The 27,094-nt window shown below is 40.7% G+C and overlaps 1 protein-coding gene across 9 annotated transcripts in view; it reads right to left on the bottom strand.

Annotated features, from left to right (window-relative positions):
* Positions 1–27,094, bottom strand: part of eps15 (epidermal growth factor receptor pathway substrate 15) — a 37,492-nt gene continuing 10,398 nt past the window's right edge. For 2 of the 9 annotated variants that reach the window (XM_061778911.1, XM_061778910.1), the window contains exons 7-25: positions 26,818–26,943; positions 26,466–26,525; positions 25,540–25,758; positions 25,167–25,312; positions 23,993–24,149; positions 19,921–20,003; positions 17,599–17,671; positions 15,664–15,870; positions 13,225–13,422; positions 12,717–13,133; positions 12,553–12,633; positions 11,251–11,416; positions 11,034–11,168; positions 9,743–10,140; positions 9,597–9,663; positions 9,444–9,514; positions 4,863–4,998; positions 4,072–4,277; positions 1–1,044 (exon numbers count right to left, since the gene is read on the bottom strand). In XM_061778911.1, the coding sequence (XP_061634895.1) occupies positions 904–1,044; positions 4,072–4,277; positions 4,863–4,998; positions 9,444–9,514; positions 9,597–9,663; positions 9,743–10,140; positions 11,034–11,168; positions 11,251–11,416; positions 12,553–12,633; positions 12,717–13,133; positions 13,225–13,422; positions 15,664–15,870; positions 17,599–17,671; positions 19,921–20,003; positions 23,993–24,149; positions 25,167–25,312; positions 25,540–25,758; positions 26,466–26,525; positions 26,818–26,943 (3,087 nt within the window). In that variant the 3' untranslated portion in view covers positions 1–903. Of the gene's footprint in view, positions 1,045–4,071; positions 4,278–4,860; positions 4,999–7,298; positions 7,422–7,559; positions 7,937–9,443; positions 9,515–9,596; positions 9,664–9,742; positions 10,141–11,033; positions 11,169–11,250; positions 11,417–12,552; positions 12,634–12,716; positions 13,134–13,224; positions 13,423–15,663; positions 15,871–17,598; positions 17,672–19,920; positions 20,004–23,992; positions 24,150–25,166; positions 25,313–25,415; positions 25,759–26,465; positions 26,526–26,817; positions 26,944–27,094 lie in introns of those variants that run through there. The other 7 variants (XM_061778912.1, XM_061778913.1, XM_061778914.1 and 4 more) reach the window with 7 other exon arrangements.

Here is a 27,094-nt window from a genome sequence, read left to right on the forward strand (position 1 = left end):
TTGTGTACGATCTATGCATTTATTTGTTCCATTTTGCTGTACAAAGTTAGGAAAGCAGTGTTCAAGTGGAGTCTGCTGTCGCTTTTGAACAAACACAGACACAGAGGGGCTTCAAGAACAGGACCCAACTGTCGCTAAACCGATCTTCAAAGGCGCACCCTTTACTGATTTCTTTAAAAAATAATAAATCAAAATTCAAGTTATGACAGTTTTTAAAAAGATGCCAACAATGATATAGTTGTATTCTTAAATGTTACACTTTAGTTTACATCTGTAAATATAAAGAGACTCGTGTTGAATCTTAATGCTCATTTCATAACACAATCATTATTTGGATGCAGTTTGAGTCATGCTTCTCTCAGATAAACCATGCTAGCCTTACATGCCGGACGTGGTTTGATTATTCTATGTTTAGTTAGAACCTGCATGCACTTCATGGCTGCTTGTTGTCATCTGGTTTGGGCTTGGAGAAATAAAATGACTGTTTACATAGGCTGCTGCAGTCCAGTTGGATGACTTTTTAACACGTTTTTACAGCTAATATCCTCCACAAAACAAGCAACAGCTGGTCTGAAATGGACTGTAGTGGGTAAGGTTAGTGGATAAAGCTCTATAACTGAGTGCAGGTTTAGAATAAGTTATATTCTGGAGTAAGTCACAAAAGGACATGAATCTCAAAATCACTGTTTTCCCTGTTCATCATCTCCACTGCTGACCTCACGACAGGTTGGATAAAACAGTCTTGAGGACAACATTGCTTAAGACCAAGAACGCGCTATTTAGTCCTACAGGGTCCCCATAACGCTTTGGTGCTTAAACAGGCCACGTCTGGCTGTGCCGGACTGAGGGGAAAGTGGCGGGGGGGTTTTGGGTGGGGTGTGATGGATGAGGGAAAGAAGCCCCTCAGGAGAGTTCAGACTTGCTGAGAGCGATGGCCAACTCCAGGTCCTCTTGTTCCTGCTGGGTGAGCCTGGCCAGACGCTCGTTCTCCTCGCGCTCGCTCTCACGCTTTGCCCACTCAATCATGTCTTCCTCCGTTGGGTACTTTATGTGCACACACACAAAGGAAAAAGACACATAATATAGTTAATAGGCTCGTCAAAAGATGAAAACCTGTGACTGAAATGATATTCTGACTACACACAAGGGATGTTCGATACCACTTTTTTTCAGGCCGATTTTGGTACGAGTTAGTCTTGAGTATTCAAACTTTACTTCAAAAAGTCAGCCGAATAGGACTTTAAAAAAAAAACAAGTTGCATATAGTGCAGCGCTGAACTCTTTTCATCAACGCACAAGTTTAAAATACCATCTCAAAGCATAATGTGGTACTGTGTGGTATATTTGGCGCTTGTGATTAATCGCAATTAATCAAAATTAAAGTGTGATTAATCAGATTGAAACAATTAATCAACTGACAACCATTATATATATATATATATATATATATATATATATACACACACACATACACACACACATTTTGTAATATTACTTAAAAAAATAAAATAAAATATTCCACTTTTGAGTTTTCACCAATACCAAAAGTACTTTATTTTTTAAAATCATTTTTCGCTGTGAAGTACTCAGGATACAAACACCACAAGTACTTTTGGTATAAAAATATTCAATAACACAATGACATGATTGTGAACAAAGACCTCTTTCTTTCTGATGGAAATGGTGATTCGTACCACCACAGTATAGTGGCAACTTTTTGACCATTTTCTCAGTCAGATTTTTTTGCCTTAATGATCAGGCTGGTATCAACGAGTACCCGATACCTGGTATTGGTACTTGCCCATCCCTACTTTATACAAAAAGTGTTGCCACCATAATGTACCAAGGCAGATTGACTTAAAATTTTAATTTGTTCTGTGACCACGCATGTAACTCAAAACACTTGCCTCAAATCATCTTTCCCCATTGGAATGAATGGCAATGCCATTAATCAGGTCCAGCCTCCCCCCCAAAAAAATGTAAACTTTTTTCTTTTTTAAACATTATATTTATATATATATATATATAAGGAAAGTACTGCAGCACTCAATAATATTGTACTTTATACATCCATAGTAATAACTAAGAATTAAACAGTTTGTGTGTCATGATAAATTCATCACATCTTCCTCTGGTGTGTGAAATTTGGCCACCGGGGGCAGTATAAACAGTTAAGACAAATGAAAGACCTTCACAACTACTGTGACCTAGGGAAACTTCAGTAATAGTTGTTTTTTTTTGCAGAGGATAAAGAATATATGCCTGTGAGTATTATATTGTCTGTCTACATGTGTTGATGCACCATTTGTGGTCTAATATCCATTGCTTAAAGGGTTATAACACTTCGACAAGACTATCAATGCCATTCGTTAACCTGTCTATGGCAGTTTGTGTTGTGTGTTTGCATCAAGATAGAGGCAGGCAAAGTTGTGTGATTGTTTTATATACACTATGTGTAATTCTCTGTTTTATCTTTAGTTTGACAGCAAACTAACTGGGATTGAAATGAAATGGCTTGAAGACCCTTTTTGAAATAATGCAGTTGCATGCAGGTGGATGCACATAAAAGTCAAAGAGGGGATCCTTGCTTTAACTCTTTATTTAATGTCTTCGACAACAAAGATGGAACAAACACACACGCATGCAGACACATACATATAGGGAAAGCACTAGCTACAAGATGAAGGGTGTGCAGGGGTCATGCAGGTATGCTCATGTGATCTGAGAAGTGGTGGCAGTAATGAAGTCACGCATCCCACATTGCACTGTTCAAATAGGGCCCTTTTAAAACATTTTTTTTTTTTTTTTTTTTACTTCATTTAAAGCAGTGCTACTAAAACTTTGTAAATCTTCGTAAAATACACAACACTGCACTGATAGAAATATGACGTACTGTACCTGTGACACAAGTGGAATTAAAAGGGGCATAAAACGTCCCAGTGGAGAAAAACTGTTAATTAAAATGAACTTCGGATTAACGTTGGGATGGCGAACAAGAGCCAGACAAGCAGCCTCCTCCTCCTCCCTCCATTCACTGCCAACCATGTGTGTGAGTGTCATATGTAACAAAGCATGCGACAAATTTAGTGTTAAGATGTCTTAAACACCATCATAAGCACTGATCTACATTCACAATCTAAATTCTGTTTGTTCCATGAAATTGTATTCATATATTCCCAACTGGTTATATTCTTCATTCTGTACTTCTTCCAGTACAGTACCTATGTAAATTAGATTTTATTGTCCAATCAGATTTCAGCATCTCTTTGTTATCATGTCAGTATAATCTGCCCAGAGCCCTCAGAATCAGTTGTGCTGGTCGATGCAATTTACACTATCAATGAAACTGTTTCTTGAACTAATAAGATTTCTAATTTGCACGGAGCCAGTGAACTGGCCCACCATGTCAGCATTTTTCTTGACACTCATTGGTCAGTCAGAGCAAAACTTGTTACAACCAACTTTCACAATCAGCACCTCTGACCACGTTTATGAATCAGCATCTCGGGTGAGTTTATGTAATTTATTTACATTATGTTTTTATCAGGTTATTAGATAAATATTGAATGAACAATATGAACTGCTTCAGATGTACATGGCACAGGTGTGTGCTGTTACATTCCGTTTTTGTATAGTATTGATGATGATTTCTATAGTTGCAAAATTGTAGTGGTTGGATTAAATCAGCTAAATAATAATAATAGGCTCAGGTACCAAATGCATGCTGCAGCACTGGTCACACGTGCATCCATGTTGTGTGTACAGTGTTGCCACATTCCTTCATACTGGTGCATCCAACCCCAAGAAGAAAAATGAAAATTATAAACAATTAATCTTTAAATCACCCCGCACCATCCCATTAATGATTAAGGAAAACAAACGTGAATGTAAGGAACGTGTCCACATAGTTCACTTAGTGTTCATTGGTTTCACATGTAAATGGATGGAGGGATTGAGAGAGCGGTGCTACTTGCCTGAGTGAGCAGGAAGTAAGACGAGAGCAGAGGAAGGTGTGTGTGTCTATTGAGTGTTAGGTGGAGGTGAGGGAGAGGGTGACAGGGTGGTGCTCACTTTGTCAAAGCTGGTAAAACGGTCAGCTTCCTGAACGTGTTGACGAGTAGGGGAGGAGGGGGCGAAGGGGTCAGCTACGGGATCCTTGGCAGGCAGGGAGGAGGAGGAGGAAGAGGAGGAGAACTCTCCCGAGTTCTGTGTAGGGAAGGGGCCACGTCGGTGGAAGGAGTCCGAGGACTCTGTTCTGGAGAGGGAGGATCTCTTACCTACGCAGACGAGGCAAGTGTGCGTTACAGATGGACCGTCGACAAACATGCAAACAGTCACAATCACACAGTTGATGCTTTTCCACTGCACAGCAACGGCTCGGGCTTAGCTCTATTCACTTCTGAGAGGCCATTTCAAAATACTACAGTAGGAAACTACGGAAAAAACCGCCACATTGAACGCATCATTTAGAATGTGAGATGCAAACAAAACAACAATGGAGAGATCAACATTTGGTAAATTTCATTCAAGAGACTGCAGCAAAGTGGAGCCTGTGGAGTATCAAACTGCAGCTAAGGCAACGCATCATGTTCAGCTGATGGGGAAATGTGGGCCAATCGTCTTGGGTTGCAATAACTGCTCAGGGTAGCCTAGTGGTTAGTATGTGTGCATTTCTATTCTGCGGTCCAGTGTTCTCCCTGTACTTACGTGGGATCTGTTCAACCAACAGTGGTTTATGTCACCCATATATATTTGCTCAGGAGCCCAGGCTGACGGTTATTATTTCTAGTACAGTGAGTAGAGCTGTCGAGCCCTGGAGGTACCAGGGAGTGGAAAAGGGGCATAAAGGACTCAGTACTGACCTGGAGGTGGAGGAGGAGGTCTAGTTGGCGTACCCGTTTTGGGAGGCAGCGCCGGAGGAACGTCCGCATTGGCAGACTGGCTGTCCTCCTGGAACAGGTTCTTGTTGTTGACGCCAAACTGATCAGCGCCATTTGACTGTAACAATCAAGAATAAATGCATACAGAAAGCAATGTTTGGAGTTGTTAATGGTTTAGTTTTCTTAACTGTCACACACTGTTTTCAGTTTTATTTTGCTATTTGTTTTTCGATTTCATGACAGAAGTACACCCACTCAGGTGAAACCGTCTCCATTTCCACTGACTCATTTCCCCATGATGAGGGCAAGTTTCTCTCATACTGTATGTGAGGGTTTCTACTTTCTATATTTTTAGTGGCAACTTGAGAAATATTTATTTATTTATTTTTTTTATTTTTTTTAAAGTGGACTAAAATTGCAAAGCTTGATTTTTTTCCCCCCAGTAATTTGGACCCTCTGCATTCCATAATTGCCAGCAGAGCTGATTACATGTTGAATGCATTATTGAATGCATCATTTTTCAGGGACCGATTGCTCATGAAGTATTATCTTAGACACTATTCAAGGTGGTAGCACTCGATCACACCTGCTGATTAGTGGATGTTCGAAGAAAATTTACTGGTAAAAGTCTGGACCTAGGACACCTGTGGCCACTGAAAATATAGATACTCTAATGGATAATTAGACTTCAAACCGATCTGATCGGCATCGGCCGTTATTTAGCATTTTATGCTGATCAGCTGATCGGCTTTAATGTCATAATTCGCCAATCCGATCAATGACGTCATTGATCTGGTCCGCAAAAGACATTTACTCCGCGTGGCCATCATGCACATTATATTTGTTTATTTTTAAATAAATAAAGTTTATTTTTAGCCTTGTTGCGTGTCTTTTGACATAGTGCTATAAATATCTGACGGCCAATAAAGTTAATAAAAAAACAAACAAAAACAAAAAATGGCGGCGGTGTGGGACAGACAACACGTCTGAGACAGACAACACGTAATGCCCAAATCTGCTTTTTAACAATTGCAGTATGTCAGACTACTGCAATAAAATCTTGTATTATGATACCACCGCATCCCTTTTTTTACAATCATTGGACTTTATCTTATCAACTCAAATGCGACCAGATACACTCGTTACCGTGGTGACGACAACAAGAGTGGATCGCGCTGACTGTATTATAAGAACAAAATGGGGAAAAACATATGCTGGTGGTCACCGGTGCTCAGGAGAGGACATTCTTTTAAGGCTTGCTTGAGGTATGTTCCCGTACTTTTAATACGATACGACTCGCAAGCAGGCAACAAAATGTTATATAGCCTAGCAAGCTAGTGCTAGAACTAACGGTTGTGCGTAAACATGCTGCCGTTCTGTCGAATCATGCTTTAAAGTTTCGGTGTGGGTGAAGTAATTTAATTACAATGAAGTAAGTTAGCACCCACCCCTGTCATGTAATGTTGGTTTGACCTGATTCATTACAATACATGACCTGACTAGAGCAGTGATTTCCAACCTTTATGGAGCCAAGGAACATATTTTACAATTGAAAAATCTCACGGCACACCAAAAAAACAAAAATGTCACAAAAAGTGGATACATTAATTACTGTATGTACTTCCTGCCATCTAATAGAAGACCATTCATTTGTTCTGTCTGTCACTATGCCACACTGGCATAAATAGATGAACAAAGATATATTATTTAATGTAAATATAATATTTTGAGCAATTAAGTACACATGTATATACAGTAAATGAACAGGTCATTTGAATAGACACATTGCTCCATCTTGTGATCAGTTATCATTTTTTTTAAACTCGCTGATCGGTCCCAAAAATCCTGATCGTGTAAAGCCTATGGATAATATGGATATATCACTTTACACTTGAGACTATGTGAGTCCCGGGATGCAGATGTCATGGAAACAATGAGTCTCACCCCGTTAACAATGAGTCCCTGCAACTTATGACAGAATACAGATACAGTAATCCTCCCCTACATCGCGGCGCTTGCTTCATGGTTCCGCTATATTGCAGATTTTTATGACTGTTGTTACTCTTTAATCTTCTATACTGTTTGTACAATATTTTTGTGTTGTCCATTGTTCTTTTTCTCAATATATTATGTATTTAGGCCTGGAACGAGATAATTTTGTCTTTAAAAAAATATATATTTTCCCAAAAACTTTCAAGATAAATGATAGTATTGTTGATGTGTTTTTATGCCACTGATATAATGATATTAGAGCATAATAAAGAGTTGTACACATATTACAAATTCTGCCCGATAACCAAACATATGAGCACAACTGTGTAATGTTCTCTCATTTACTAAATAAAAGTAGGGCTGAATTTCACATTAAGAGCAATTTAAAAAAAAGAAAGTTATAAGTGTTCAAATAAAGTGCTGAACTTAAAAAGGATCCTGCTCGTGGACTTCAGCTCTGTGTTCAACACCATCATCCCCGAACTCCTCTCCTTCAAGCTTCTCCAGCTCAGCGTCTCGCCTGCCATCTGCCAGTGGATTCACAGCTTCCTGACGAGCAGGACACAGCAGGTAAGGCTGGGGGAGGCCACCTCATCTACACGCACCACCAGCACCGGGGCGCCCCAAGGTTGTGTCCTCTCGCCGCTGTTTGTTTCTCTCTACACGAACGACTGCACCTCAACTCACCCGGCTGTCAAACTCCTGAAGTTTGCAGATGACACCACAGTCATCGGCCTCATCAAAGATGGTGATGAGTCTGCGTATCGACAGGAAGTGGAGCGGCTGGAGCTGTGTTGCGGCCGACACAACCTGGAGCTGAACACGCTCAAGACTGTAGAGATGATCTTGGACTTGAGGAGATATCCTTCGGCACAGCTGCCCCTCACGGTGTCCAACTGCCCTGTCTCAACCGTCGAGACCTTCAAGTTCCTGGGAATTACAGTCTCTCAGGACCTGAAGTGGGAGCTCAACATCAACTCCATCCTCAAAAAAGCCCAGCAGAGGATGTACTTCCTGCGGCTTCTGGGGAAGCACGGCCTGCAACACGAGCTGTTCAGGCAGTTCTACACAGAAGTCATTGAATCAGTCCTGTGTTCTTCCGTCACAGTCTGGTTTGGTGCTGCTACAAAAAAAGGACAAACTCCGACTGCAACGGAAAATCAAAACTGTGAAAAAGATTGTCGGCACCCCCCTACCAACCCTTGAGGACTTGCACGCTGCCAGAACTAAGACAAGAGCATGCAAATCCTCTTGGACCCTCCACATCCTGGTCACCACCTCTTCCAGCTCCTTCCCTCAGGTAGGCACTACCAAACAATGCAAACTAAAACAAGCAGACATTCCAACAGCTTATTTCCTCTTGCCATTAACTTCTTAAACAGTTAACTTACAATTCCATTGCAACATGCTGCCAATTTTTTGTCTCGAGTTTGTTGTCACATTTCTGTCGGGCCAATTATACATTACTCGTGCACTCACTGGAGTAGTCTCGCCACGCTGCATTATTTGCATATTTGTTGCTGACCAATACTGGCCACTCATGTGCCAGAATAGCATCTGCAACATTTGCGCAATCGACATTGTCCCAGATTATTTCACTACTAGTCACTTTAAACTGCATACATTTCTTCAAGTCTCGGTACCCTTTGCACAGTGGTCATTGCACTGGACTATTGTTCTATTAGTCATTTCAAACTGCTCTAATTGCTAGAGGACTCTGCATATTTTTGAAAAAAACAAAAAACAAAAAAAATGTATAAAATTAAAAAATTGTACCGGCATTACCAGATTACCGGTAACCTTTCATTGCTCCGTGACTTTTTTTTTTTTCAATGTCTTTATGTCTCAAAAGTATTATTTTGTCGTACTAGAGCGGCTCCAACTGCCGGAGACAAATTCCTTGTGTGTTTTTGACATACTTGCCAAATAAAGATGATTCTGATCAAATATAACACGATAAAGAAAGAGAAGAAATACTTGTTTCCCCTAAATGTAAAAAAATAATTTCACTGAACTTAATTTTCATCATCTTGTTTGGCCTTTTTCACCACACTTTCCTTACTTTGAACTGTATCAATAAAAACTTTAGAAAATATGTTTTTCTATGATTTCAAGCTTTAATTCAATGGACATCATTCACATCTTTCTCAGCACACAGTTAGTAAAAAGAATTTTGCCAAAATACCTGATACCACATCTACCAAAATACCAAAAAGTGAGGAAAATGCGAGCAAAAAACACAGCACCTGGATAGTCACTGTGAGGTAACCACGCGAACTGAAGGTGGCCGGCTTAATGACTCTCCACGTGTTTTTTATGTTCTAAATGTATTTTTAGTCATAGTGGCTGTTTGTTGTCATAACCCCCCAACACACACACACACACACACACACAAGGATGACAGCACAATTAGTGTGTTGCTCTTTTTGAGTGGGGAAGAAGATAATCTACAGTGTATTACTCTGATTTTCAAAAGGTATTAAGTGTGTATTAATTGTCTCTTATATCAAACTTTCCTTTCAGGGGCAGTTGCATAAAAGGTACAATCACTATTCTGAAAATCAACATTACCTTTGTCAGGGCACTGAAATCAGCAAAGCCCCCTCCGAACGATTCATTCCCAAACACAGCAGCAAATGGATCTACAATCATAAAGACACACTATCATTAACATAATTGGCATTAGGTATCCTCCAATGGATAGTGCCATCTGAACAGTCCTACCAGGGTCAGAGTTGGCACTCACTGTGGTACCACCTGGAGCAAAAGGGTCACTGGCTGCTGTGGTGTCCTAAGAACAGTAAATGTTGACTTAATTAACATGAGTTAGTCTCTCAATGTCTAACACAGTGAGGACAGAATGGACTCACCAATGCCAGACCAGCGCTGGGCGGAGATGTGCTAAATGGATCTGTCCCAGTGTACTGAGAACCAAATGGATCTGCTTCACCAGTGGCGTTCATCTTGTGAGCGAACGGGTCCGATTCAGTTGTGTCGTTGCTCGTAGAGCTGAACGGATCTGTGGCTGGTGCGTTTGGATTCGTGGGCTGGGAGGTGAAAGGGTCTGGTTTTATTGCCATTGCTGGGGCAGGATCGTTGCGCTTGGCTGGGAACAGGTCTGGGTCTGGCGCACAAGTAGTGGTACCAAACGGGTCAGCAGAGCCAGAAAAAGGGTCATCTGAGGAAAAGTGGTTGCTGGCGGTTTGCGTGAAGAAATTGTCTGCAGCGAAGGGGTCTGACCCTTTGAAAGGATCTCCTCCAAATAGATCTGATGGGACAAAAATATTGAGTTAGTTGTAGTTAGTTGGTCATGCATGTACAGAGAAACCTCCAAAGTCAAATGATCCAAAAGTTTGGATCAAAATGTTCAGGGAAAAAAATGCCTCAAACCATAATAATGGAACGCATCATGAGAAAAAAAGTGTAATAACTATAAATAAAGCCATGAGAAAGTGTGTGGCTGCTCTGTAAAATATGAGAAATAGACTTCAAACTCAAGTATCTAAAATATACACAAACTCATTTTACCAAGTAAATGCAAGGGCTGGGCAATTAATCAAATTTAATTTACATTTTATTTGTATTAAATTCTGCACCATAAATGTACTTAGATTTTGTATGCAAGGTGGAATTTTGTTTGTTTTATGTTTACGGACAAAAGTTACCAACTTATATTCATGTTACATTAAGTAACCGTGTCAATGTCAACTATTAATCCCAAAGGGAACATGCTGGGGGGAGTACACTCTGGACTGGTTGCCAGCAAATTGCAGAGCACATAGATAAACAACCATTCACACTCACATTCACACCCACAGAGAATTGAAAATCTTCAATGACATTTTACATGCATGTTTTCGGAATGTGGGAGGAAACTGGAATATCCGCAAACAAACAAAAACCACGCAAGCACAGGGAAAACATTGTGTGGAGTTTCCACACAGTAAAGCTCAGAAAAAAGCCGTTGTGTTCCCCTCTATTACGTGTCTGACTGGAGTCTACAAAGGGAATGTGATTTTTACTTTATTTTGGTTTAATTATAGAGTGGTTAACTCGTTTTTATGATTGTATGATAGTCAAGAACGTTAAAATGTTACATGAAAGCCTGTACAGGTTATAAAGGCTTTACGATGGCCACATGAACAAATTAATTTACTTTACTTTTATTTCTTTCGGGACCAGCGTCACGGATCAGGGTGTGTTCAACTTTGGAGGTTGCAATGCACTCGGTGTTTGCTTTCTCAAACTCACCAGCAGCATCTGTTTTTCCAAACAGGTCATTCTTGAATGGATCATCTGCAAAACAAATGTCACATTTTCAAACCTGCAGCGTGTGAAGACAACAAATGACACAAGCCGCAGATTTGATGTTGCTCACGCTCTGTAAATGGGTCAGAGTGGAAGAAGTCCATCTCGGGCAGAGAGGGCTGGCTGGTAGCGGGCAGCGCAGAGCAATGAGGAAGAGGTTGTGCTGGTAATGAAGACGGGATGACTTCTGAGGAGGCTGCAGCTTGCGGTTTCACCTCTGGCTCTGGTGATGCCACCTGTTTTGTTGAACAGTAACTTTGGCTTACTCAAATTGACAAACAAATTCACAAATCATAATCTCAAAATCTTGTTCTCAAATTGGTCCAGCATTAGGGATGGCAAGATCAGTTGACAAGTCACCTGTTATGTCAACGATCAAAATTGTCAACATTTAATTTAATAATCAACGTCGTCATATATTTTTTTTAAGGCTGTTTTTTGCATGTTGTCTGCCTGCGATGCACATGCGCAGTAATGGTAATCCGCGTGTGCCATACCCAGAAGAACTACAGCTAACGAGCGTTAGAAACGGAGCCCGAAAGTTTCAGCATTTCACCAAAAATACTAAAGAGGAATGCTATGCAAAAACTGTGAGATAGAACAGTAATACACTAGCATCTAAAGAGGAAGAATGTCGTAGCTGATTCAATGTCCGACAAACAGGAACAGTCATCCCGGTAAACTATTTGGCTAGTTGGGTGTTAATATTAGCGTCAACGGCAGTGAGGTACTTGCTTAAAGTTGTAAACGTTAACATTATCTTAAGGCGAACGATGACAATTTAATTACCCTTATTCCCAGTTCCCTTGTTATGATTGTACATGATTGTGCATAGTTTTTGGGAACATTTTAAAGTGCACTAAACATTTACAGCTAAAAATGTTAAAGGTTAGAGTATTGCCTTCATTTTAATTTGCACTATTATGTGTAAGGATTTTAGGAATGCTTATTATCTTTTGCACATTCCTTAAACACTTCAAGCTGAAAGATAAAGATAGTTGTATAAAAGCAGCTGCTTGCTGGTGCGATAAGCAGCAATTTACATATGATCTGATTAGTCGACTAGTCACAAAAATAACCGCCGCCTAGTTGACTTTAAAAATAATAGTTTGTGACAGCCTTATCCAGCATTAAACTTTGCTCTTTTCCTGTTAAGGTTATTTTTCCATTTCAATACAACTTCAACGAATTAATGGCGCCATCTGTTGATTGCTACCTAGAAGGACCATAAATTAAGCCTGAACTGACATTGTACTACCATACAATACAATATTTTGTTGATTAAAAGGTTAGCTAGATCAAATACCACAGGAGCGATGCAAGGTTAAACAAAAAGACAGTTTATCATCACAACTGTATGATAAGTCTTTACCTTTTGTGGGCTTGTTTTAGGTGACTCTGCTGCATGATCTTGGACTTCTGAGGAGACATCAGGTGAGGGGTTTTTGTGTTCCTGGAGATGTCAAAGAACAAGGTGTGTTACATAGACATTCAGACTGTTCAATAATCTTGTCGTGAAAAGTAGTCATTTCACACATTTACAGTTTTCTCCTGTGGCTTGGTGAGCGTCGGCAGATTTATGTACTTCTCAGAGGAGGCTAGGCTAGTGTAGAGGTCATCCAAAGCATCTGGCTTCAGTTTTTCCTCTTCTGGTGTCTTGGGGCGCTCTTCCTCCTTCTCTTCCTCTTTTTCTTCGCTCACTCCTTTCTCTGTTTGTTCTAAGAGTTCTTTCTGAGTGTTTGAGTCAGCAGCTGGCTCTTCGCCCTTCAGCTCTTTAGGTTGGTCGTCCTGGAAGAGGTCCTGCTGGAAGGGGTCCCTATGTTGCAGCTGTGGTGTGGGCCCTGCCGATCCATTGACCATGACAGGAGAGTCATCTTCCAAAGCTCTCTTCCAGCTCAGCTGGGCTTCCATCGACCTCTCTTCCACTTGAAGGTCGTTAAGTTTGTGTTGGACCTGAACGGCAAAGCAGAACGTTAAAGGCGAAGAAAAATACGGCTCAAGTGAGAAAACACAGGTGAATAAGGTTGAGACATTTCCATCTGACCTGGGCAACTTGTGTGAAGGAGTCCCGTACAGACTCCTGCAGAGGTGTGAGTTGCTCTTGTGCAGCTTGGACCTTCTCCTGCAGCTTCCTGCTCTCCTCCTGCAGAGCCAGAAGTTCCTCTCGAGCCTGGACCAGCTCCTCCTCGTACTGACATATCCTCTGCTCCTGCTCCTCATGCTCCAACTGCAGTGATGTAATCTGGCAGACAGTAAAACCGGGTCGGGTTTTACGTTAAAACGTACGTTAATGCAAGGTTTTCAAAATGTAAGGATGTCAGGAGAAAATATGGCAAGCAGAAAAGACGACGGGGATCAAATATTACTGACTTCACAATTATGTGTTTTCAGCATCTTATAATTTCTTTAAATAAATGTACTAATTGGTCATATCACATCCCTCAATTAGTGTCCATTTCCCAATTAGTCGCTGGCTGAGTCATCTACTAAAAAGACTTTCCCATCCAGAAAAAATGCACATAGTAACTGTAATAATTTGGGTTTATAGATGTTCACACATGGTCATTCAAGAGTTAACTGCTCAGAAGATTTGAACGTTTATTAGCTAAACAAAAAAGCAACATGAGGCACGTCAATGAATTAAATGTTGTAACCAAGCTCCCTGCTAACTATTAAAAGATCTTAAATTATATGGACACGCCGTCTTTAATAACGATTAGTAGACTGACGTGATTCGTCGACAATGCTGTGTGCATCCATATTTCGGTATGCTGCAGTTCTTGTTGCTTCTCTGAATTTCTTCACCATAGAATCTTCTTTTAAACTTCAGTCTCTTACCAATGTAATAACTGTAATAATGTTTAGTATTATTCCAAACAATAAGCATAAAAATAAAAGCTACCATTCCCCCCAATCTGTAGTTGAGTGCTCCATAAACCATCATTTACAGGAATGAACAAATATTTTATTTTAGATTGTTTTAAAATACTGATAGTGCAGGTTAACAAATAGCTGTTTATTTGTAACATTACTGTATGTCACAGATAAAATAAAGTTTCAGAGTTGTTAACCTATAAAAATTCACTTCCAGAACAATGTGCCCAAATTTGTCTGACTTTGCATATATTAAAAATTTTGTCAAGAAGATTTCGGTGCGACGTTCATAATCATAATCGTTAATAAATTATGGCCTCAATATGTCATTTTAATGTTTTTCTTACATCAACCTTCTAATGGTGGACGCAGCTGCAGCCCGAATCGAAGTACCAGCATTAAGATTTCAACGTTTCATCATCAAAAATATCAGTGTCTATGGATTAATTCACCTTTGCCAATTCTGTTTTCAACTCTGGTAACAAAAAAAGTAAAGTCAAAGTTGGTTACTCTTAGCGAAAACAGCCAGACCTATGTGACAAGTGCATTGTTTCACCAAATCACTTATTTTGATGTTTTGCGACTGTTAGTAACAATAGCTTAGCAATTAGCATGACTTTGACAGCTACTCCTCGTCCTCCCTTTGGGACACTTTTGTAGGAAGCATGGTAAGAAGTGTAGCTTATACGCTACCATGGAGGCGATCAGTGACTTACAATGAATGCATTGACACCGGACGCAAAGAGAACTTTGGCCTCTGCAGCTTTGCAGCCGGGGGGCGTAAGAAAATACACATATATACAAATATACATGTGCACCAAGCAGCTGTTCAATGTGGACGCGCTGCTAACGTCAGAGGCTGGACCCCACCCCACACAATATCCAGAACAAATCAGTGACAAGTCAACGTTCAGTGATTTCCGTAACAAAATACGGACGTTGCCTAACATTTGGCAGTTCTGCATTTGCTGCATTGTGTTTTTGTTTCGCTGTTGGATTAACACAGGCTATTTTTAATATAAAATATAGGGGTATCTCAATTTCGTAGAAAAAATAATTTCAATAGTTCAATTAAAAAAGTCAAACTCATTATACAGATTCATTAAACACATGAAAATACTTTTCCGAAGGGCAATCCCTACATAATAAAAATTCCTTTTGATTGTTTATGTAATGATTGGCTGGCGACCAGTTCAGGGTGTACGCTGTCTCTCGCCCAAATATAGCTGGCATAGGCTCCAGCACGACCGCGACCCTCGCGAAGATAAGCGGTATGGAAAATGGGCTGATGTATGTTTATGTCATGTTTTGGGTTTTCGTTTGCTACAAACTATCATCATTAAATTTGTAAAAAGAATAAAGTCATGAAATATTTCATTCTGTGTTGTGAATTTATACAGATCATTACTGTATAATGATTTTCACATTTTTATTTGAACTACATCTTCCTTGATATTCTAATTATTAATGTGATGCACCTGTAATTATGAAAAACTAAAGGCCGAATTAACCATCAAAAAAGTGTAACGTTACCTCAAATTACAATAATTAAAATATGCTAAAAACGTGTATGCCAACGAGTGTTGGGCTTGTAATCGGGTTTTGTAACCTTTTGGTTTTCAGGGAGGTGACAATAGCCTTCTGCCAAACCCACCAGTTGGCTCTCTTGGTTAGTCTGCTGGCGAATGTGGGCCAGCTGCTCTTCCAGTGAGCCCTTCTGTTGGTCCAGCTCCTCCAAGGCCTCCTGCACCTTCTGCCGCTGAGTCTGGAGCTGCTGCAGCACCTCACTCTCTCTCGCCACCTCACCCTGCAAGTCCTGTGGAAAATGTTGTATGTTCAGGATACATCTAAATATGCAAACCAAAGGAATACAATTAGGGAAAAGTCTTTAAGTGACCATGACATCGTAAAATCCATTAGTACAATAGGGTTTACTGTCAAACGACACATAAAACAAATATAATTACCCGCTGCTGTATACAACAACCGCTTAACTTCACCTTGGAAAAGTCTGTTAACTGAATGCTACCACACAATGCAAAATAACCAACGGAATAACTGTCGTTGTGTTATAACTCGGGCTGCAACTAACGATTATATCAATCATCGATTACGCTGTCGATTACTCGATAAATGGTACTGAAAAAAAACTTCATCCATTTATTAAAAAAGGGACACTATTTCAAATTGACAGTGCGGAAAAGGCACAAACATAAATTGATTATGATTTAGTTACTGGTTTGGTCTGTAACATAAGTATAATTATAAATATAATTATTAATATTTACTGTAAATGCCAAATTCAGAGGATTTAGACAAGTTAAACAAGGTCTCTGAATGCCCATCCTTCCATTCTCTGAACTGCTTATCCTCACTAGAGTCGCAGGTGTGCTGGTGCCTATCCCAGCTGATTTCGGGCGAGAGGCGGGGTACACTGAAATGGATGCCGGCTAATCGTAGGATTTGAATGATTAATTGATGATCAAAAATCATTATAGATTTGATAATCGATTAGTTGTCAAGTAATCATCACACCTCTACTTGTAATGCTTTAAACAACTGAACAATGCAGCCACACATGTAAACAGACAATACAACAATACTCACAGGCATATAGTCTTTATCCTCTGCGAAAAATTACTAATATTACTGCAACTTAGTAATTTGTGAAACTGTGAGTGTTCGTATGTCTATATTATAATGCCCCCTTGTGGCCAAGGTACGCACACATGAATGAGCACAATCTGGTGCTGGAACAGATTAATAGCATTTCTATTCAAGGGAAGGATGAGGATTGTGTGTTTTGAGTTACAAGTGTGGTCAAATTAAACTTGAAGTCAAGGCACCACTGTGGTTACTAGGTGCCAAGATGCGACTAGAGGGTGCCAAAGCAATATTTTTATGTTAGGCATGGGTTTGGCCTAAGTAGCACAGAGCGAATAGAGGATAGGTTGCCCCAAAAAAATCTGCGAACTTGTGAAATGCGAATATGTGGGGGTTCACCTTTTGTCTGAATTAACTGGAATGTTTCCAGATATTTCAGATAACACCACCAATTTTCCAATCCAAATTTAGCTTCACCACAAAGAAATCATGATCTGAAAGTTATGTGGGTGTATGTGCAGGTATCAAGCCGTTAATGACTGTGTCGAAATAGAAACAGTGCAGTAAAAAAGCCGAACAAGCTATATAAGATCAACAATACAAGAGTCCCTTGAGAAGGCTGCCCATCTTTGGCTGAAATAACCGTCTGGCCCTTTAAACTACTATTTCCCAAAATAGTCCTCAAGGCTCAGAACATTCCGACACACCACAAGGACACCAGCCTCTTGGATGCCACTGTTGTTCACAAAACATCTCAGGTAGCTAATGTGCCATTTCTGTTTTTTTTCCCCCCCAACAAAAGTAAACAATTAAAATCCTACAGTACACTGTCCTGCCTAGAATGTTATCCTAAAATGGCTCACGGCAGGAACAAGTATTGCATATTCCAACAATTGATCAATATATAAGACTAAACATTCGACCAGTAAATTGACCTTACCTGGACCTCGCTGCTGCGCTCGCTGATGGCCTCCTCCTTCTCCTTGATCTCTTCTTCCACTGTGGTTTTCTCCCTTGGGTTCCAGCACAACATATAAGGACATTTAGCCACTGAGGACAAAGAGGTTATATTTCTCAGACTGTAAGGCCACAACCAGCCCTCCATTGAACCCCCGTCAGCTCGATCCTTAGCCGCAACCCCCTGCTCTCCTTGGACAACCATGACCCTCAAAATCAAATAGAAACATGAATAAGGCCGAGACTCCGACGCCACGATAAAGCAGAGAAAGTGAGCTTGTGCTCGATCTGTCAAGTATGTGGGAGATGAAAGGTGAGACACAGATGACTGGTGTGAGGGAGGAGGAGAGGCAGGACCAACCAACATTCTTCTCGTGCTGCCTTAACACCTCTAACAGTGCTTCATTACAGCAAATTAAAGTGTACTTTATTTGAATGATTTGTGGAAAAAGGCACACATTAAATATTATACCACAAATGTGACACATAGAGTGGAGTGCAGTATGCTCTGAAAAAAGACTTTACATCATTTGTACATGCATTAAACTTGAGTCTATTAATGTTTGTATATACAACCCTCGTCATCTGTCATTTGATCCGTAACAAGATGTCTGAGATACTTGAACTCACTTCAGACTGAGATTATAATTAAACAATGTAAAGTTAGGAAAATGTAGATGTTTATCCTCATATTGACAGTTGATTTTATTATTATGCCATGTCATATAGCATGGTAGCCAACATATTCTCAAAATAATACATCTCTGACAGAATCAATTAACTTGAGTATTATCTCAGTAAGGTCGATTTGTGTATCCACCTTTTGTATTGGATGTCATTCAACTTTCATTTCTAGAGTACGTATCAGTGTCTCTCACATCAGAACAGTTTCCACCAGCCAACCTACTGATGCATCCTCCTCATCTTCATCACATTGCTGCGACAAGATGCTTAAGTGTATCCCTAACTTGAGTATTAGTGAGGAAGGGCTCCTTCCACACACCCAACTCATGAAAAGGGACACAACACTGAGTAATGTATGGACACTGATCACATGGAAACTACTAAAAAAAAGCAGACACCTCGACTTTTTTAAATGAAGGTAAATACTGTATGTGGAGGAAGATTAAGATAGTAATGATTGTGAGTCTTGGTTGGTCTCCTGGTGAAGTGCAGATGCTGTAGAAATTACACAAGCATCCTCATTCATACTGAGCTGACACTATTAATAATTACAAAATAGCTGGCCTTATACGTAAGTAGTTTACACACATGGGTGTGGAGAGTGTGTGTGGTGACCATGGGCCCATGACTGACAAGGTCCGTAGAATACAGTGTTTTCCATTTGTGGCCTTGAAGTGCTGGGCCCAATTTTTATTTATTTTTTTCCTCCACTGGGCCCAAATCCCCGGCCGAAGCCAATGCTTACTCATTAGTACGCAATTATTGTCAGTATAGTGCACAGGTGTCAAACTCAAATTCACAGTGGGCCAAAATTAAAAATTGGCACAACGTTGTGGGCCAAACTCAATATTTTATGAAAAATCACTGCGATGTGCATGTTTCCCTTCTCTCCAGAAATGTAGCATTAAAGTTTATCATATGAAAACAAACTTAAATTTTGCTTAAACACTGAATCTGGAATAAAAAAACTAATATAAACACGAGAAATCAAATTTGCGATAAAAGACATCAGTGGTATTCGTTTGTTGTTTTGTGTTTAAATAACATGGATTCTTTTGTCTCTCCATCTTCTATTTATCTATCTCCAACTACCTCTCTTTTTTATGTAAATCTTTTTTCAAAGGCCAACAACACAACAACCCAAAAAAATAAGAATGTGCTTCAATAAAAAATAAAATAAGAATGTCCTTCAATAAAAATCCAAACTATTAACAGTCTCTGCCTAGGAGTTGAGCCGGTCTAGACTGATGGGCCAACAGACTAGCAAAGCATTCTGGGATTTGTAATATTAGTGGCGCATGTACTATATACTGGCAGGCCAGCTCTACTACACATTTGATATGGTCTTGCGGGCCAAATATAATTACATCATGGGCCAAATGTGGCCCCCGGGTCTGAGTTTGACGTAAAGTATAGTGGGTCAATTCACAGAAAACACTGCACTCTGGCGGTCAGAACAGTTCCTGCAGTCAGTGAAATTATATGCAGTATTGTAGTTGTGGTAGGAGGCGCCATATTTGGATCTTTAAACATTTTGAGGTGCTGATTATTGAACAACTTAGCACTGCAATCTCTCAAAGCATAACCTGCATGAGGTATACTATCATCATACAAAGCTTACCTTTGTAGTTCAAAAATTTCATTACTAAGAGAGTCCAGCTCCTTGATGGCAGAGAAGTCAGCTGTCAGGTTGGCCATATTATTCTGGAGCAAAGGAACCACAGAGATAGGTTAAAGGGGGGCAAAGGGCCAACACGAATACAAACATTTACATAGCAAGTCACATAACTGCACAAACAAATAAACGACAGCTAAACTGATGAGCTTACTGATGTAGAAAAGTTGCTCAAGACAAACATGAACGTATGCAGTGATTCTGTAATGGAATCCAACCAGATGTGGCGCAAAACATTTATTACAAACTATAAAGAGCAACCTTCATACTTCATCTAAATCTACATTGATTTTACAAAACAGCATGAAGAAGGAAAGATGGCAAAGTGAGGTGATTCATACAGAGGAATGAAACTCACTCAGGGGGGCGGTCCCATCCGCATGAGAAAGGGGCAGAGAATAAAAATGTGAAGTGGAGAAAGAGAGGGATAAAAAAAATGTTGCAATGAGAGCAAAGGAAGGACAGGCAAAAAAAAAAAAACAAGTAAAAGCAAAGCAGGAGAAATACTGAAGAATGCACAGTTTTAGCAAAAGTATCCAAATGGAAATATGCTTTATCATTGAGCAGCGCACAAAGCCACTCAGTTGTCACTGTCAATATGTTTTGATGTCATGGTTCTAAGGCATGGGTCTTCAACCTTTTACAGTATATGCAGCTCGCAAAAGCATCTCATGTAATTCTAAAAACAATTAATACCCGAGAGCAACTGTTGTTAAAGATCCCCAAAACTTACTGTAACTCACTCAATAATCATCTTCTTTTCCTTTCAGCTTGTCCCACTAGGAGTCACCACAGCGCGTCATCCTTCTCCATGTAACCCTATCTCCTGCATCCTCCTCTCGAACACCAACTGCCCTCATGTCTTCCCTCACGACATCCATCAACCTTCTCTTTGGTCTTTCTCTAGCTCTCTTGCCTGGCAGCTCCATCCTCATCATCCTTCTACCAATATATATATTCACTATTTCTTCTCTTGACGTGTCCAAACCATCGAAGCCAGCTCTCTTTAACTTTGTCTCCAAAACATTGAACCTTGGCTGTCACTCTGATGAGCTCATTTTATAATTTTATCCAACCTGGTCACTCCGAGAGCGAACCTCAACATCTTCATTTCCGCCACCTCTAGCTCTGCTTCCTGTTGTCTCTTCAGTGCCACTGTCTCTCATCCGTACGTCATGGCTGGCCTCACCACTGTCTTATAAACTTTGCCCTTCATCCTAGCAGAGACTCTTCTGTCACATATACACCTGACACCTTCCTCCACCCACTCCAACCTGCTTGGACCCATTTCTTCACTTCCTGACCACACTCACCATTGCTCTGGACGGTTGACCCCAAGTATTTCAAGTCCTCCACCCTTGCCATCTCTTCTTAATGTAGCCTCACTCTTCCCCCACCACCCCTCTCATCCATGCACATATATTCTGTCTTACTTCAGCTAATCTTCATTCCTCTGCTTTCCAGTGCATGCCTCCATCTTTCCAACTGTTCCTCCACCTGCTCCCTGCAGATCACAATGTCATCTGCAAACTTCATGGTCCACAGGGATTCCAGTCTAACATCATCTGTCAGCCTATCCATCACCACTGCAAACAGGAAGGGCCTCAGGGCTGATTCCTGTGGAGACTTCTGCATGCAGTACCACAGTTCCTCTCTGGGTACTCTGTACTTTTCCATCAACATCCTCAAGGCAAATAATGCATCTGTGGTACTCTTTCTAGGCATGAAACCATACTATTGCTCGCAAATACTCATTTCTGTCCTGAGTCTAGCCTCCACTACTCTTTCCCATAACTTCATTGTGTGGCTCATCAACTTTATTCCTCTATAGTTCCCACAGCTCTGCACATCACCCTTGTTCTTAAAAATGGGCACCAGCACACTTTTCTTCCGTTCCTCAGGCATCTTCTCACGTGCTAGAATTCTATTGAACAAGCTGGTCAAAAACTCCACAGCCACCTCTCCTAGATGCTTCCATAATTCCACAGGAATGTCATCAGGACCAACTGCTTTTCCATTTTTCATCTTCTTTAATGCCTTTCTAACTTCCCCGTTACTAATCATTGCCACTTCCTGCTCCACCACACTTGCCTCTTCTACTCTCCCTTCTTTCTCATTTTCCTCATTCATCAACTCCTCGAAGTATTCTTTCCATCTATCTAGCACACTACTGGCACCAGTCAACATATTTACATCTCTATCCTTAATCACCCTAACCTGCTGCACATCCTTCCCATCTCTATCCCTCTGTCTGGCCAACCTGTATAGATCCTTTTCTCCTTCTTTAGTGTCCAACCTGGCATACATGTCATCATATGCCTCTTGTTTGGCCTTTGCCACCTCTACCTTTGCCCTATGTCACATCTCAATGTATTCTACAACTACTACTTTGTCTAGCTCCTTCCAGAATTCACCTCCAGGTCACATCCTACCTCTGGGGCATAGCCACTAATCGCATTATACATAACACCCTCAATATCAAGTTTCAGCCTCATCACTCGATCTGATACTCTTTTCACCTCCAAGACATTCTTAGCCAACTCTTCTTTTAAAATAACCCCGACTCCATTTCTCTTCCCATCTTCACCATGGTAAAATAATTTAAACCCTGCGCCTAAACTTCTAGCTTTACTGCCTTTCCACCTGGTCTGCTGGACACACAATATATCAACCTCTCTCTTAATCATCATGTCAATCAACTCCTGAGATTTTCCTGTCATAGTGCCAACATTCAAAGTCCCCACATTCAGTTCTAGGCTCTGTGCTTTCCTCTTCTCTTTTTGCCGAAGAACCCGGTTTCCACCTCTTCTTCTTCGACCCACAGTAGCTGAATTTCCACCGGTGCCGGTGGCGAACGTTGTTAACCCGGGCCACGACCGATCCGGTATGGAATTCTTTGGATGAACGCTCATTTGTTTGGCAAAGTTTTAAGCCGGATGCCCTTCCTGACGCAACCCTCTGCATTTATCCGGGCTTGGGACCGGCCCACAGTTTGCACTGGCTTGTGCCCCCCATAAGGCTGCATTAAAGGCTCATCAATAATACATCATATTTGTTTCACTATTAAACCTTTCAACAGAGGCATGACTACAATCTTCTGTCAAATGACTGGAAGCTAAACTTGTTCATTGACAAGCGATCACCAGTTTGCACCATTTCGTGGTCAAAAACGTGTAAAATGCAAATAAAAACAATACAATGATTTGCAAATCCTGTTCAACCTATATTCAATCGAATACACAACCAAGACATTTAATCTTCAGACAAAACGTTTTTTTTTTTTTTCAATATTCACTCATTTTAAATTTGATGTCTGCAACACGTTCCCAAAAAGCTGGGACAGGGGCATGTTTACCACTGTGTTACATCACCTTTTAACAACACTCTATAAGCGTTTGGGAAAAGGGGACTCCATTTGTTGATGCTTTGTAGATGGAATTCTTTTCCATTCTTGTTTGATGTACAACTTTAGCAGGGTTCGTACACTTTCTTATCAATAATTTTCCATGACTTTTCCACATCCTTTCCGTTAATTCCCGAGACCGGAAAATGTGCACATTTAAAGGGGCTCTAAGTAGATATCTGAGTTTTGTTTCTAAGTACATTAAATATGTTTTAAGTGCTGAAAACATATGCAAAGACTTATGTATAACAATACAGGGCTGAATTGTTGAGATTTAGCTTAAGCATCTTTTTAACTGTTTGAATTTTCATTATTAGAATTTTCCTGCTTTTGTGAGCGGCCCCATGACATCACGGGCCTGGGGCGTATACTTTCTAGCATGAGTCCCCACCCCCCCCACTATAGAAGGACAAAGTGACATTTCGTTTGGCTGCTCAGTTGACTGTTAGCTGTGCTTAGCTTCCATAACAAGCCTCATTTACCACTCCAGCCTGCAGTTAGCAAGCTAATGATGGCTACACCACGAAAATGCATCTTCGCTGGATGCCACAATTTACATAACAGCTCGGTGATGTTTTTTTAAGCTCCCAAAAAATGATATCAGGTAAATCTCACCTGTTTGATATTTAGTCTGTCAGAGGGAGGGATCATCTCTGGTGAGAGGCTCTGTGGAGGGTCCAGACCTCTCGTCAACTTCTGATTGATCAGATGTAGCGCCAGTGTGAACTGCTCTCGGGTCAGTTTTCCGATGTCGCCAATGTCACAAAGCTCCCTGGGGGAAGGATGGCGCGCAGGTTACACAACAGACTAACAATCAAGGCCTCAGGCCGCGGCGGGTCACAATAATGTTTGCCGATTATGACAGGAGCCAACAGAGCAGACAGACACAGCAGGACAGAAACTAATTAGGGAAAATCTATGAGCGCTGTATTTTTCCAGATCTCGACACACGACAGTGTCTCTTTTCCATCCAGAGACGTTTTGTTTACACTGAAAATGTACTTTTAGCTTTAAAAAAGGCTAAGACGAAGGGGTATGGCCAGCTCCGTTCTATAATGTAGCCCACCGTGCATGTACTTGATCAAGAGTGCTGTAATATTTGTTGCTTTTTGCCTTATCGGTAAGGCTCCTGCCCCCCCGACCTGACCTCGGATAAGCGGAAGAAAATGGATGGGTTTAAAATTAATTCATCCATCCCATCCATTTTCTGTACCGCTTATCCTCACTAGGGTCGCGGGGATGCTGGAGCCTATCCCAGTGGGCGAGAGGCGGGGTACACCCTGAACTGGTCACCAGCGAATCGCAGTCATTAATTTTGTATTCATTCATCTCATTAAATAATTTATTAACTGACTGATTGTAAATACACTGAGCAAAACTATGTACACAAAAGGCTTACCTCTCTCAAATATTACTAAATCTGTTCCTTTGTCGAGATAATCCATCCACACAGGTGTGCCTTAGGTTGCCCATAATAAAAGGCCACTCTACAATGTCCAATGTTACTGTGTTGGGGGTGGGCGAAGGGGTCGGTTTACACTGCATGAGGTTTTTTAACAATCTTTGAATGAGGTAAAACTCCAATACAGATCCAACAGACAGGCGTCCCACCTGCCCATGAGCACAAACGTTTGCTCACCCCTGGTCTACACTAATAGCAACATGTTTCTCTGTTACCACACTCTTTTTTTAGAGTGGATGCAACTACTGTATACAATTTTTAGTTGTAGTAAAAGTGACAACGGGTGAAGACTCAGATTCAAAACAAAAGAAGTTGTTAGTCTCTTACCAGATGCGTGCGAGCGTGGCAGATGGCAGACCCGTTTTGAGAAAGATATCTCTGACTTCAGGTCCAGACACCAGCCCATCCATGTCTCCGTCTGTCTTGCTGAAGAGTTCGTCATATTTGGCTTTGTCCGCTGACGACACCACCCACTGAGAGGAGATGCCAAACCATGCATTTAGGAAAACAGCAACTCAAATGATAGAAGTCAGACTGAACCTATTTAATGCATACTGAAATCCTGACATAATTTACCTTTATATTCCCTTTGGTCTTGTTCTTTTGAAAAACACACTGAGCTATCCAGTTTGAAATCATTTTAAAGTGCTTGTAACAAAATAAAGCGGTAATGGCCAGGATGCACTGGTAACATACTCACAGGGGCAGCTGCTGGCGTCGGGGCGGGTTTAGGGGGGAGGGGCATGGTCTTAGAGCCAGCATGGGAGGCACGACTATCTTTGACGGAGGGGGGCGAGGGTAACAAGGGCATCACTGGAGGTACCGAGGCTTTTTTCCTCTTGGAGGGTGGAACCAGGGGAGGTGGGAGAGACACGGGAACTGTTTCTCCTTCCAGAGCTCTGTACACCAGATACATGGCCTGGAAGGGCGGTTTGGCAATAAAATACATTTAAAAAATAGGCAGAATTATTGTTCAAATATTTTGAAGTCATCACACATGCATTGAAATAATAAACTACCTGCAAGAATTTTGAAGAGTACTCACAAATTTAGCACACAAAGGAATCATATATAAATAGCACCTACACTCACTGGCCACTACAATTAGATACACAAGAGTTGTATAACAACTAACTACATAAAGATAACACGTGAATAGTCGCACTGACATAGAAGAAATATAGTAGATGATGTTGTGTTATAATGTAATAATAATAATATTTCCTTACCATATCTTATTGATATTGCATCACATGGCCCAGTTTTAATGTGCAATAGTACATGTTCAGAGCTGGTCTAGCATGACCACTGACGTTAAGCACATTGTCGTATAAAGTTTTTTTTCTGTGCTTGTGTGACCGCTTTAAAAATGCTCAACTGTTTGTCACTGTTCCGCAGCAACGACAATACAGTAAGCCCATTTTTATTGCCAATGTCTGAGAGTGAGAGTTCTCAAGTGTGACATAGTTTGATACTACGGCAAACTACAACCACAATAATAAACATAGTTAAACCAATAAACCTCAAAACACAGCATTATCGTCTTTAGAATTTTTACACCACCTCTTGTAATTGTATATTGACCAGATCCAGAGTACTGTTAAACTAAGCCAGGTAACTTCTTACCACAGAGAATTCATCTTTGTCCAACATGCCGTCTCTATCGATGTCACTAAGCTCCCACACCTTCAACACACAGGAATTATAGTTTTAAAATTAGAAATTTCATTAAAAACTTGTGTACAGTATATCATGTAAACTCTGACTCATATCTATTTTTTCACTTCCTCAAAAACCTCATGTCTTACCAAACATAAGTCATAAGAGCACATCTTTTGTACTTGCTCCAACGTGTTGGTTCATTTGCTGACGTTTTTGACTCATCAAACACTGCTCAATTTTCAAATGCACATTTCCTCAGTGGTGTCACGTGGTTTACAATACAGTACATGAAACCAGTGTGGCAAGCAGCTCATACCCGGCCCAAAATGTCGACTGGCAGTTTCGAGTTGAGCAGGACAGGCTTGACTTTGTCTCCTGTGAGCATCCCCCCGACTGGACCAAGGCTGTCAAAGATGGAGTCAAACTTCAACTTCTCTTCAGGCTGAGAGGACAACAAAATGTAAATAAAAAATAAATAAATAAAAAAATCAGAAATATTGTATGTTGTGTACAGTAATACATGGCTTATATTTGTTAGGCGTGTCCTGATCCAAAACAGATATTGCAGCCTTGAGCTTTGGCCAATATCAGCA

This window comes from Phyllopteryx taeniolatus, chromosome 7 (assembly GCF_024500385.1).
Source record: "Phyllopteryx taeniolatus isolate TA_2022b chromosome 7, UOR_Ptae_1.2, whole genome shotgun sequence".
NCBI classification, from domain to species: Eukaryota; Metazoa; Chordata; class Actinopteri; order Syngnathiformes; family Syngnathidae; genus Phyllopteryx; species Phyllopteryx taeniolatus.